At 41.6% G+C, this 14,390-nt stretch overlaps 1 protein-coding gene across 43 annotated transcripts in view; it reads right to left on the reverse strand.

Moving 5' to 3' along the window:
* Nucleotides 1-14,390, reverse strand: part of TSNARE1 (t-SNARE domain containing 1) — a 482,568-nt gene that overhangs the window by 219,062 nt on the left and 249,116 nt on the right. For 31 of the 43 annotated variants that reach the window (XM_068933469.1, XM_068933480.1, XM_068933456.1 and 28 more), the window contains one exon: nt 6,005-6,169. In XM_068933469.1, coding sequence (XP_068789570.1) covers nt 6,005-6,169 — 165 coding nt within the window. Of the gene's footprint in view, nt 1-1,059; nt 2,084-6,004; nt 6,170-14,390 lie in introns of those variants that run through there. The other 12 variants (XM_068933495.1, XM_068933491.1, XM_068933494.1 and 9 more) reach the window with 8 other exon arrangements.

A 14,390-nucleotide genomic window follows, 5' to 3' on the forward strand; every position in this document is an offset into this window, starting at 1 on the left:
ACTCCTTTTACCCTCCGAACAGAGTGGCTGCCTCAAAAACGCTTATGGAAAACCTGCTAACTCTTGAACGGTATCAATATTTGGAAAAGCACTGGCAGATCTTGGTCAGAAGTGTGCCAGGAAATGTCATCACGACTTAAGAGCGTAACGACCCAGTTCTAGTGTCTGGATGTGTTCCTTGGTACCGCTCGCTTTACTAGCATAGAAATAACCTAGGAGTCCTTCCATCAGCACTCGTAGCCTATGAATCAGACCCATGGAAGTGTTTCAGATTTCTTCTGCAAAAACTTTGGCATGAGAGCAAAGATCCCACATACAGTTCCTCATGCTGATGTAGCCGAAAGGAAGTAATAAATGGGAAAGAATTGAGAAAAGAGCACTGAAGTGATGGAAAAGCAAGGGAGATCGACTTGCAAAGAGGAGGAGAACTGTTAGTATTTGAAAAATTTAAATGCCAACAGGGAAGAAGAATTATTCGCAGGGCCCAATAGAGTTTTACTAGGTGTAAAGAGCTGAGAATGAGAAAAGGGATCTTTAGCAAGAACAGAGGGAAGCATTTCATCAACACTGAAGTCTGCTGGACCGTGAAATAGTCTCCCAAAATAAATGGTGGCAGTCCTTCAGCTCGGGTCATTTTAAATTAGACTGGTCAAAATACTCAAGTGGATTCTTCAGGGAACAACTCAATACTGAGTCCCAGGGACGGCGGAGTCAATCTAAAAGGCAGCTCGGTCTCTCGTATTAATTAAGCTCCAACACACTGCAGTGAACGAGCATATTTGAACATTGTTTGACACTCATGCAGAATCAGATTTTTCACTTACGGTGCTTGCCATGCTACTGGGTTATTTATATATTATTCTAAGTTGAAAAGTCTCTGTGAAGAGGCAGGCAGAGCCCTCCTAAGTTAAACCCCTGGACTATCGAAGCTGATGAAAGATATAAAATAGCTTGCATTAAACCTTCGAAACCGCTGAAAATACCCCTTAGCAAGAAATGATACGCAATAATGAGTGAACAAGGAACATGTTTGAACTAACAAACACACTCTGACAGACTCTGTGGGGCTGTTTTGTTTTATTTTTATTGTATTTCATTTTCGGTCTGGTTACAAATGCTTGACTGACAGGAGTGGAGGCTGGCATCTATCACTTCTCTTCAAAACAGATATGGAATGAACATCAACATTTCTCAGCGCTCATCCGGAGGGAACAACCTTTCCTAAAAATAAAAGCATCTCTCTCACACCTGTTGCCACAGTCTATTCCATTTTTGTTCTCTCTTGCCAAGAAACTGAAATGAAGTTCTGCTGCGTTATTTTGCTTTCTTTTACTTTCTTCAAGGTATGCTCAGCTGATAGTTATGAAGCGGATGGAGGCATTCACAGCCTCTACTCACTTGCCACAAGTCAGCAAAGCACCACCAGACAGCATCAGCTCTCGTGCTCTGAGGACCGTGCATTGCTTTCCACTTTCTCACATCAGCAAAGTTAATGGCCGAGTTCTGCATTAAATTAAATAAATGAATACAAACAGAAACCTGCAGAAATACTTTGGGAGAACAGGAGGAATCCTCCCTGCGATTGATTGCGTCTTAACTTCCCTAACAGAATGAGGAAAGACTTATCCTCCCAATTGCCTCTGAAATGCAGGAGGATACTTTCCTCCTCAGTAAGGTCAGTATGATCACTGCCAAAGACACAAACAAAGTTAATGGCAGAGTTAACACTTCAGCTACTTTATCCAAAGGCCTTTCTAGCACCCTTTCTATTGGGCCATTCTCCATGGTTGCATAGGCTTCTGAAACTGATGGTCTCCAGTTTGCAACAGCTCTCCAGCCAAAAATGATTTATAGTCAAACTGCATTTCAGTAAGACTTACCTTATATTCATTTGGTCTGAATGACTGACCCCCTATTTGCTAAGTACTTTAGTAACTGTAATTTTGTGTACAAAGTGGCTGACATCTGCTGGCTTTCAGGGCTGACAGGCAACGTGGCTGGTCTTGGAAATGTCAGGTTTTGTAGCCGAGAAAGTAGGCAGCTGCCTACCTCCATGGATTGAGCTTTTATTGCTGCTGTCCTCCTATGAAGGATGGAGAGAAAAAATAAGGGTGTAGGGAAGTTAGGATACATAACGCGGCACCTGCTATTCTAGGGAACAACTCTTCCCAGTAGTAGGAGCAGAAAGCCCTGCTCTCCAAATCTGCCTTTTCGCTGGCATATTTCTGTCCCATCTGTTCCCTACTCTTCATGGTAGGACCATGTCCATTGCCACGTTAGCAGCCCGGGAAGCACAGGAGGGGAGGAGAGACTGCTACAGGAAAGGAAAAAGGGCTATGGATGAGGTGGGATGACCAGGCAGTGACTCTGAGGAAATGGGTGGCGACTTCTGGGTAGGTTCCTCTCATCTTCCTTTCTCATCACTCCTGGAGGAGCTATGTCTACATGAGGAGGATCATCGGAGGCCTTCTGCATCAGTATGCCATTTAGCATCCTTTTTCTATAGGCCTCTCTAGTCGTTAGGTGAAATTTTCAAGTTCTTCATTCAATGTTTTTCTATTTCCTCTCAAAGTTTATGCTCCTTCTGCTTCTCACCTGTTTGCAGGTGCCAATGAAAGGCACAGGGTGATAAATTACATATTTGCTGTGACAGAATTTGTGCCAGTACTGAGCACTGACAATATACATTACAGTTCAATTCCTGTATTTCCAATGGCACATTTTACAGTGCTATAAATAAAGTTGTTATGGCATCTATTATTCACTGCCAATACAGTTCAAGTTAAAATAGGTTTTATATAACAGTTCAAAGCAATATTTTAAGAAATAGCACTTGTGTCAAGGCTGTTGTGTCCTACCAGATTTTGACATTTCCAAGCAATAAAGATCTTTATTCAAAATGTAAAATTTTGGCGAGACATCGCCCTCATAGACTTCTCTATTTTTAATCTGAAAGCAATAGTAAAAGAAGCACATTTAAATGAAGTGAACAGCCAGCTGAACTTCTGACCTGGCTGTTATCTTTCTAAGGGGAAACTGTGAATGCTGAAATGTGCCTCAAGGGATGTACGTGACGGAGAACGACGTCCCATTAACCTGAACCTCTGAAGAGATTCTGGGAATGTGGAAAACATGCAAGTGGAAAAGTCATTAGAACATTAAGAAGATGTCTATTATGGGTGCAATTTTTGTACCGATTTTTCAGGACACGCTCTGGGAGGAGAATTTATTTTCTCATTTCTTTAACAAATGAAAAGGTATATCTGTTCTGGCAAATTCACTGTGATCTAAAAAAAAAGGCCCAGCAGCGGAACCAGCACCACAAGCTGGTGTCTCAGCAGATACAACATCCTACCACCATTCTGTCACCTGCTCAGTTCTGTGTCGCTTACGGTCTACATTTTCCAGTGCTAGATACTCATAAAAGTCAAAACTACCCTGCAAGACCAATCTACTGCACAAGACACGTTTTGCATAGCTCTAGCCTTCATTCTGTTCCCCAAACAGCAAAGGAGAACAAATGCTATATATCAATCTGGCGATAAATTCAGTTTATTAGCTGACAGTTTGACAGTTAGGAATAATGTTTTCTTTTAACCTTCTTGATCACCTACTGGGTTTGAAAATATATTGGAAAAAAGTGACAAGGGTGACTTTGAGCTCAATGAATCCCTTCTCTGTATACACACAACTTCTAATGAAACCAGGAAAGATTACATGTGCAAGATCAGTCCTTGCACAAAATATATGTTCATGTGGGTCAACAAACAGAAAAAACAACAGCCAGAGAAAATGACTTAAAAGTACCATCTGCTTATCCAAACACAGCTGGAGAGAGGTATGAAGTAGTCAAAAATTCAATTCATTTTCATCATATTTCTTTCAAAAGAGATATTAAACAAAATACTATTGGTTCTAAATGTTTTTTAATGCAATGTGATGACAAGAAATGAACCACCCTAAACTAATTCATCACCTACTGAATTTTCCTCCTGTGGAGAAATGTTTAAGCTGCATTTGAACGAGTGCATGTGGAATTAAGTCCTCCTTACGGGATGAACACAGATATCAGGTGGCAATGCGAAATGGATGCAATTATGATGGAGGTAGAGAAAAACAACAGGTTAAAACAAGCTACACACGCACAGGTCTCAACCTCATTAAATGCAAAAGTTGAATAAGTTATCCAGGGAGAAATTTGTATCTGGCAAAAAGATAAACGGAATCTACCAAATCAATATGTATGCAACCTGAAAAATACAAGCGCACCAAATTTATTTGGAAGTTGAATAGGACTGGGACTGTATTCACTTAATCCTGCTGGCTGTCTCCTTAGCTTCCAACACAGGCAGCTTTCATCCAGCCTTCTCCGCCGTGGGGAAGCAACATCCAGACTGCACAGGGATGCGCAACACAGAGCAGACATGGCACAGCTTTCCCTGAGTGCTGGCCATGGCCACGTGGCCCAGTGCGGCACCAGGCACAGGTACTAGCTGGTGGCACAGAGATGGGATTTAACCAGCAAAATAAGTAGCCCTCTAAGGAGACACGACTACAGGTTTTGATTTCCCAAAGATGGTGCAGTTAAGGCTGGCTTGGGATCTCTGTCACTCTCCACTGCCTAACAGGTACAAGCCAGATGTTCTTCTGTGCAGGGCAGGGCACAGCATAAAGGTAGAAAGGAAAAGACCATGACTTTAATTCAGACAATGGACCGCAACAACATCCTTTGTCTTTGCAACACCTTTACAGAAATACCATTACACCCTTCTTGAATGTCAAAGTGCAGTAACATCCCAAAGCATGCATTTGCTTGCAGCAAAGTTCCCTACAATTTTTCCTGGCAGACGCTCAGAAGTAAAACAACCCCGCAAAGAGATGCTCCAGGTAAGAAAGGATAACTTTCACTCAAGGATACTCAGAGTGAGGCTGTTCTTTAATAATTTCACCCCTGATAATGCACAGAAGCACATGAATCTCAATTGCCTCTACAGAACCCACAGTAGGAGAGATTCTGTATACACTCCCATAAAACTGCCCAAATTTCCTATTTATAGCATTGAATCGTACACAGTTATCCTTGTTTACAGAGGCCAAAGCCTCAAAGTATTAGTCTACAGCTGAAATGTTTGTCCCTTTCTTGCACTGCTAACTGGATCACTATTCCTGCTATATCACACCAAAATCCATTCTGATAAAATTAGCTCAATCTAATTATAGGACAAAGTATAGTCCTTAATTAAATGTTCTGATTTATTCTGAAGTCCTCTCTTTTGGTTCATCTTGAGTTTAGGCTTGTAAAAGCATACAAATTAGAAAGATTTAAAATGTTCTGTTTTCACTCATTTACTGCTTATATTGAGCAACTGAGTTTTCCGTAAGTATAAAAAAGAAAAGTATATGAAGAAAAATGGGGTTTGCCTAACTCATTAAGACCTCTTTTTGTTCCTTTTTTCCATACGTTATTTATAGCTACACTTAGGAAAAAAGTGAGCAGACAGAATATGATCCTTCTTTTAGCTATATTAAGAACATCCAAATCCTTTGATTAAAACCAAAATAGTGAATTATTTGAAAAACTTTAAAAGTTATCTCCATTCATCTACCTATTGTTTTCTCTAACACCGAAGCTGAATACTTTCACTGCATGTCAAAAATTCCAGTTTCAAGTTTGCATGCCCAAAAAAAGTTGTTTTGCTTCAAAACCAAGCTCACTCAAATGACTTCACGATAGACTGTGCTATGGAAGACACTTTGAAAAAATATTAGCCCATGAACATTAATTACTTCTTGCCATTTTCATTAGAGGTTATAAGGATTTCTAATTCTTCATTCTGCCACTAATTTCCATTTTCAAAAAACACCTGACAATCACTCCCACATCTAGTGACGATGTACAGTCAGGTATGCAAATCAGTGTTTTCTTTCCTCACATTGAGCAATCCAGCACATGAGGAATCTCCGCTTCGAGCTTGCAAGCCCACGGCTAGAGAGAGCTACTGACCTCAATTTGCTGAATGGCCTCTTCCCGCTGACGGATGGCCTCCAGATCCTCTTCCGTGATTTCCGAGAGCAAGGCTTGATCCTGGCTCTGGTTCTGCCACATTCCATCTCCTCCGTTAAAGATCTTCTCGTCATCAGGGAGGTCAGAAAAGGGGGTCCTAGGACTCTGCTCAGATGGAAAAGTGGAAAGAAAACAGAAGAAGTATAAAAGTTCTTCGCTTCATATAGCCTTCATACTGTAAAGGAAAATAATAATACAATAGATTGCATAAGCCATGCAAAAAGGTGAAGAGGATAGATTAAATGTTAATACAGGAAATGAGAATAAACCGTCATGGGACTTCTTTCCCCAGGTCAGAATAGCACTAGTTACATGAGGGAAGCATATCAAGTCTTCAAGTAAGGACCTGAAGCAAGATCCTCCAAGTTACGTTTCGGCCCCAGCAAAAAGCTTCTGTTGCAGGCAATTCTAACTGAACGAAACATCTATGTACATCTGAAAAATGACATCTTCAACTTGTTGATTTTACTGGAAACTTCTGGAATTAGATACTTTCTCGAAACAATACATAAAGCCTATGTGTTTGCCTCGAAAACTTTATGATTCAGCTTACAACACATGACATAACAAAAGGCATCTTATTTACGAGATAAACAATCAGTACAGCTTAAAAAGAGGAGAGCCATTACAGTAACATGACTGTGCAGTCATCAGTTTGAGCTCAAACATTTCATTTCACAGTTTCACGTTCTGTTTCCTCTGTAGAGTTGACTTGCTTTTACTGACACCTCAGATACTGTTTTCTCGGTAACTAGATGTTCATGTAGCCTTTGGAAACCGTGCTTGCACTCAGATCCAAGTTCACTGAGCTAAGTGGCATGAGCCAACTGCATCTACGCTGAAGGCAGAGGCAGAGGTTTAGCAAGGCCTTCTCCTCTTCCCATCCATTAGCTTCTGTGCCTACAGCAGTTGTAGATTCAGTCTAGACTGGACTCAGAGAATGAATCAACACGAGGTTGGTAGGGACAATCAGGAGGTTAAGCTCAAGTCCTAAACTAATAGACACAGCTGAAGACTCCAGTGCTATAGCTGAACGAGTATTTCACTTAAACGTGCATACGGGTCCTTAAAGTGGGCTTGATCTGAGCTCTGATGCCTAAACAAAAGTTATAAAACATCGATCCAACAGCTTCCGATGTTCTGAAGTTGAAAGAAGAATTGGCAGTCACTACAGCACATACACGCTTGACCGGAACGGCTCCCCGAAAACTACAGAAAACAAGCACAAGAATTCAGAGGGATGTTCAGTTCTCTGCATCTAGACATAGCTGAAGGGCAAACACTAAGGCTCTTCAAGGGGTTGTACTTAAGAAATAAAGGCCTTTGCTTTCTTGCTATGGCTATGTTCTCTCAGTTGTCCGCCGCCCTGAATTCCCACAGAATGAATAGGAACAGAGGCCGTTCAGGAGCTCGCTGGAAGGGCATGGAGCCTTGAAGGACTGGAACAGAAGTTGCAATGGAAATGATGTCACATCACCTAGGAAAGCGTGAGAAGCAGAACCAGCTGTGCTTAATGGAGGGAGGGGAAGAAAAAAAAAACACTTGTTATGTGTCTTTGTTTTACTTATTGCTTGTTTGCTTAAAGATCTGCCCTAGAGAAACTGTGAAGGAGGCATGGAGAAAGGTAATACTGAACTCTTACAATGCCATTTAGATACTCTAGCTGGCTAGATTTTGAAGTGTATTAGGCATCTGGAAACTCTTAAAAATTTCTGCATTTAGATACCAAAAGACTTCTCTAGTTGCCTAAATACAGACCCAGGAGCCTGACCAAAGTCATTCATTATTATTATCACCATCATCTAACTGCAGGCAAGGAAAATAATACAACATGATGAAGGAGGTGGCATGGTAGACGATGTAAAGGCTTGCAGAAAAATCATCAGTAAGCATACTAGTATCTTTTGAAAATATAAACAGAAGATGCAATCTTTAACATTAATATCTTGCATTGTTTCCCCTCCTCCTTCCCTGAGATCTATTATCTACAAAGAAAGCGTGCGTTACAGGAAGAAAATCATCATTTAAAATTAGGTTAAAAATTCATTTACATTTTAAAATACATATTGTAATAGGATTATAATACTCCAGGGGTGTTTTATTCACCAATTAATATATGCCTTGGACCCTAAGTTATCTGGGAAAGTGTTTCACTGCCAAAAGCGTACATTAACAGACTCAAGAAAAAAAAAAAAAAAAAAAACCCTGGGGTATTCTGATGCTTCATTTACAGTGACAGAGGTCTTCTCTCATCTTCACCAGTGGGCAAACTAGGACATGTTCTGTCAGCTGCACAGGGCCACGTAGGCTGGAAGGGCCCACGTGTCTGCTCTCTGAAGAGGTAGAAAAATAGCGATCTAATTAAGTGCTTGTACTCGGTCACAACAGGGATGCCGTACCATGGACCTACGAGCACATGAATGGATACCTAAATCCATGCTTTCCCACACCGATATGCATTTCAGGGAATGGTAACTATTTTGAAGTTATTAAATGCTTCCTGTACTGTCCTGATGTGACAGGATTAAAAGGAGAGCCAGTCCTCAAATGCCGTTGGTCTCCGTAAAACCACGCTTACATCACAAGCACGTTTTCTCTTGACCTCTGTCAGCCCCTATCTGTGATCCTCACTTTTTGGTCCTAAATAAATAAATAGAAATAAATTAAAATAAAAATAAATAAAAAGCCCTAATACAGCTACTGCAATGCCAGTGATGCTGTTCAGTCAAAGCTGTCTATTCATGTGTCTAAACAGATAATGGTCTAGACACAGATGTTTTTCTTTAGACAAAGTGGGGCTTAAATCAATTTCAGAGCTTCTGAGGACAGTTATGTGATTTTGTATCCTTTTAACATCTTTCAAGAAAAATCCAGCCACAACTGCATGAATGAGTGACTCTGAATCCAGACACAACAGGATGCGTGAGGTCTGAAATTTTCTTTGACACATGAAAATGGCTCTGTAGCAACTTCAAATATAGTCACCTTGACCTGCTATAGGGATATGTACGCTTGCTGGCTGCACTGACATACTAAAAGTGGTTTTGTCTTTGTTGATGATAAAATGACCCTTCTATCAGTAATAAAATGAACAAAGCCCTTGTTTTGAACCAGCAGCCAAAGCCTGTATTTGAAAGTGTGAAGAAATCTAATCATTTTTAATACTTCTGATGGTAAATACACACAACGGGGTTTATCAGTGGTTTTTTTTCCCCCTTTTAGGCATTGCTCATTGCCATGTCTGGAAAAAAATGTGTTATTTATAGCAAAAATAGATATGATGGAGGGCACTTATGGAGTCTCCACAGACAAAGTTCCTTCAGAAAATACACTGCAAGGGGCCTTAACTCCCTATACAGGCATTTCCATCTTAAACTTGATTTAGTGGCAAACTTTATGCCCTGCAAATGTCTGTGTAATTTTCTGTTGGATTTCCTTTCATAAATTGTTAATTGGATGTGTTTGAAGTTGCTCTTTTGTTGAAATTTGCCTGTGGCAGATTTTTGTCAAGATGTGTCTGCAAACCAAACTCCGCCTGCGAAAAAACTGATAGAAGGGAAACAAATCTGATCTGCTCAGTAGTTCTTTTTAAACGAAATTCTTAGGACTGAGGGTCATACTTTGCTGTTATTCATCATATCTGAAAAACGATGCCCAGGCACAACATTTTTTCTCTTGGATAAAAATCTTTTCAGTAAGATAAAATCTTTGCTGCTTACAACTACATTTTTTTAATCAGATTTATTCGACAAATGAGGAGAAGTTATATGCAGCTGCTGATAGAGAAAAGGGGTAAAAAAGGTTTCATCTAGACGAGCACAACTTCTGTCAGCATCTGTATTTTACCAGTAATAAATTCTTTGCATTAGAAGCTGCATGTTTGAGGCTCCTCTGAAGATCATCTCCTCCTAGACCTGCTCCTAATTCCCCATTTGTATTTTAGAAGGGCTAAAAGAGGAACACTAACACATGCAATTTCTTCTCTATGTACATAGGAATTTTACAACCCTTGTCACTTAAAACCACCATGTTAGGAACTGAAACGACCTCTGTCTTTGCTCCATCCAGAAGCAGAAACTTAACAGGAACTGCACCAGATATAACATCTCCTGGCCTACAACATCTCTGCATATCTTCAGACAACGTCCTCTAGGAATCAGATGTGCCCTGGTAATGACTCAGTCCTGTAGCCCTCTCTTACAGCTCTAACTTTAATGATGTTGTTTCTGAACGCTCCTCACAAGTTCTTCCCTCACCAGCAGTCAAAAGGGAGATGCACACTTATGCTCCCTCCAGCTCAGGTTATCTACTAGTTTGATAACAACGGTGCCCAACGTCAGCTACAGCAAGGTGGAGCTCTCACAGTCTCTCCAAAAGGATCTGTAATACTTGAAGTAAGTAATCAAGATTTATTGGAGTTGGACCTATGGACTTTCTGCACCAGATGAATGCCACAATTGCCAAGACAGGCAGATGAAAGGCTGAGGGAGATATCGCACACCTCTAACTTTAGATTCAGAATGAAGGCAATTAAAGAGGAGAGATTGTCCTGCATTCAGCACCCTAAATCAGACAACATGAATCCCTTCTCCTCCCATCTCCACCCATTCTGATTTCGACCAGGAGCTGTATTCTAGAGAGAAGAAAACGTTTGCTTTGTTACAACCAAATCAAGCTCAGAAACCCTCAGTTCAGCAAGTTGTGAGGTTTATTTCCCTGAGCAGAAAGCTCTTTTGTTGACCACTTCCTAACTAACCCCATGACCAGTAAGCAGCAGGAAGCTTATCCATGAATTTGCTACAGCCTCCATGCACACACCAACCTGTTTCACCTTGATATGACTCCTTCTGTGGTTTGGACTGCCATCATCTTAGTGGTGAATTCAGTTTCTTGCATAAGCTATATACAGACCAGGAGGAAAACAGAAATGCCAGTGCTCCTTGGTCTGGGTCATCTTCAACACTGCATTGTCACATATGGTTTGATTTTTGACAGTGCACGAAAACACGCGAAGAGCATACCAATGGGTTCCACCTCACTGTCTTGTAGGATGGATGTGACAGAGCTGTTGGTACTACCAAAACAGGGAGAATAGGTCTCGTTACTGGACAGAGAACCTAATTCTGGGAAATGAGAAGGAACACAAGTAGCAGTTATCTGCGTGCTTCCCCACTTGCATGTACACTTTAAGAATTTAGAGCTGTCCTCATGTTCACATGACTGCAAGACACTCTAGACTGAAAAATGTCTCCTGTATTCCAGATCATCCTGCAAGGTCTTGGAGTTAGTCTGGCATCTGGCTCTGTTACACAGAACCATTTCTCTCAGTTCAAAGCCAGTCCAAACCAGAAAATAACCTTCCTTTGACAGGCACAGTGTATCTCACAAATTCACAGGTTGACTCCAAGTTTATATGAGCACATAAAAAGAAGTCCCACTCACATGATCTAATTTTGTACTACATACTGCAGGTTGTTCCGAGGAAATCTTTTGCAGCCATGAAAACTGAGTATTTTAGAGGTCTTATGTGCCTCAGGTAGTAAACCAAAGAAAACCCAAAACCTGTGGGAGGTGTGTTGATTCTGCCTTCTCTAATCTTCAGGAGCCTCCTGTATCTCTAGCAGGAATATGGCCAGCTCAAGCGGTAATCAACACACTTCCCACACCTCCTGCAAATTATCACGTCTCCTTGGGTAACATTTTGGCTCTAGCTTTCAGACAAAATGCAAATGCAGAGATGTTTATCTCCTGCTTTATAGTATGTATAGACATAAACAGCCAGACTACACTTTATGAGGATATCCTATTCTCACTAGCGTGCAGGCTTAGAGATTCACATTTTATTGCATGTAGAATAATGAGGCCAGAGTGCCTGCATTAAAGATCAGTAAAATATTTTACATCGAGGTCCACTGTGCAGAATACTGCCATAGTTATGCTACCTGCCTGTGCCTGAAACATTTTTAATAGTATGTTGGCACTGCAAGCTGTCCAGAACAAAAATGGCACGGAGAAGCCAGTGTGACCTGCCTACCTACAATATACAGCCAGATAAAGAAGACAGATAAATTGGATTAGATAATCTTTCTCAAACCATCCTTCCAAAACAACTAACCCTGCAGATTCAATGAGATTTAGCGCTGTATCTCGCCAAGCAAAAGCCCAAAGCAATTACAGGTAGAAAGGCCTCAGGCAGCCACAGAACAAGCAGCCTGGGACTTCTAAATCTTTTAGAGAAGTGAAATAGTGATATTACAACTTTGCATTATCTTTCACACAGAAGACTGCAGCAGTGATTGGTAATCTGAGCTCTGTTATCTTATGAGAGGAGCTTCACACAAAACAGGGGAAGAATTCCTATCGGAAGTTAACCGTTACTTGCTCTCTCCTTTCACTCAAGCTTTGAGCACATTTAAAGACACCAATTTTAGCTCCTAAACAAGGAAAATTTTAAGCAGCATATTTTCCATCCTTTCTGCATGCATCACCAGCATGGGCAAATACAGAAATGCATCCAGTATTTTCTTCAAGTTATGTAAATGTGATTACTCTGCACCAATGTAGCATGAGAAAAAACCAGAATGGAAAAATTAGCATAAAGGGAAGGGCCAAAGTGCATTTTTATTTAAATTAACTCAAATCTCTCATGTGTTGCTGCCTTCACTCTTGATCACGTTGTTTACTTTTGAACGACAGGGACCCGAAATTGAGCAAGAAAAATTACCATTTCTACCAGCTTGCTGCTGTGATATCTGCAAGAAATTACTAGTTTGAGGGAAAATGTAATACCAGAAAGCATTCTACTCGTTCATTTTTCAGCATTTCTAAATTTAATCGTTCGAGTCTCTGCAGTCATGAAGACCAAGAAAATCCATTTAGTTTCCTGGAACTAGAAGAGACTCAGTAACAGAGTACCTAGTTCATGCTTCCTACTGTTTTCTTCTTCATTTTTCCTTCAAGGCTTTATTACTTTACCAAATTCATTCCTAGCAATCTTGACCTCAGCACCTAGGGCTGCTCTAGTTCACGTCTTACTGTACTCAGAGTGGGGGAATTAAATGACATGCCTGTAGTAGATCGCAAAAAGGAAAATAAGCCACAGGCCTGAGCTGTAGCTCTGTGATATCCACCATGCTTTTAAGAAGCACAGTGCATTTTCATCCCAAGGTGAAGCCCAAATCTAAGAGGAATGCTCTTCCCACCAGGTCTGGGTGGGGAGGGGAAAGGTTTCGGACACTGAACAGAGACTGATGTCAGGTGTCTTAGCCGTGAAGAGCATCAGCTTCCGGAGCGAAGTTCAGGATAGTTTGAGGGCTACATTTTGTCACCTGTTTTCACCCTGCAGAATTCTTATAGATGCTCCATATGGGAGGGAAGGGGAAACTTGCCCTGCTCCTATTTCCAGTCCTCCTCCCTTCTTCCCGTGGTGTGACTGCTTTTTCTACCGTGCCAGTAGATCGCCCTGTGGCAACGTGGGTGGAATGAAAAAAAACAACAACAAAGAGAGGTATACACTCTTCCCTCTCTGAAACTCCCATTCTTTTCTTTTTTAAAATCCATTTCATCTAATGTCTTAAGCCTGATCACCAAAGTATAAACTCACCCCTCCCAAAGCCAATTACCAGTGCTGTCACTAGCCTCAGGTGGCATCTGTATACATGCAAACCAAGTGGATAAATGTTCCCTACGTTTGTCACGAATGCGAGCAATTCGTTGGTATTTTTACTGCATCCCATCACATTTCTAAAGCTGTTCCTGCCCTTTCCTAGCTGAATTATATCCTCATAATTCTCCAGCTCTGCACAGCTCTGCTGCTGGCACAGTGTTTTGGCTGGCACTGCCGGCTGAAAGCTGTACTGTACGTCTTTCCCGGGTCCTGATGCTAGGCAGAAAGCTCGCCCGCTCGCAGCTCCCTTGCTGAACATCTGAAGCATCCAGCCCTCGGGTAAAGAGACCACACTCGCAAGAGCTCACGGCCACATCAAGGCGATCTAGAAAGGACCGCGAGCTCTGTGCCTCCCCAGGGATGCGTCACACAGCTGCTGCGCAGGTTTGAGTCACTGGCTCACTCCTTAACACCCGGCTTGGGCTGAAAAGGGAGGAAGGAGTCTTCTCCTGGGTTCCTACGGAGGCGAGAACCAAAGTCAGCTTGATTTCCTGCAGCACAGGCAACCTTTAACACGGGCACAGTGCCACTCCGTAGTGTGGAGGGGCGGACAAGTAGGAAGCGTGACCTTCTCCTTCAAGAAGCTGACTGCCTTTCTGCCGCACAGAAGGCATCAAAATGGCCGGGTTTACCGGGTCCTAACAGCTGCTATTGCAGCAA

This window comes from Struthio camelus, chromosome 2 (assembly GCF_040807025.1).
Source record: "Struthio camelus isolate bStrCam1 chromosome 2, bStrCam1.hap1, whole genome shotgun sequence".
Classification (NCBI taxonomy): domain Eukaryota; kingdom Metazoa; phylum Chordata; class Aves; order Struthioniformes; family Struthionidae; genus Struthio; species Struthio camelus.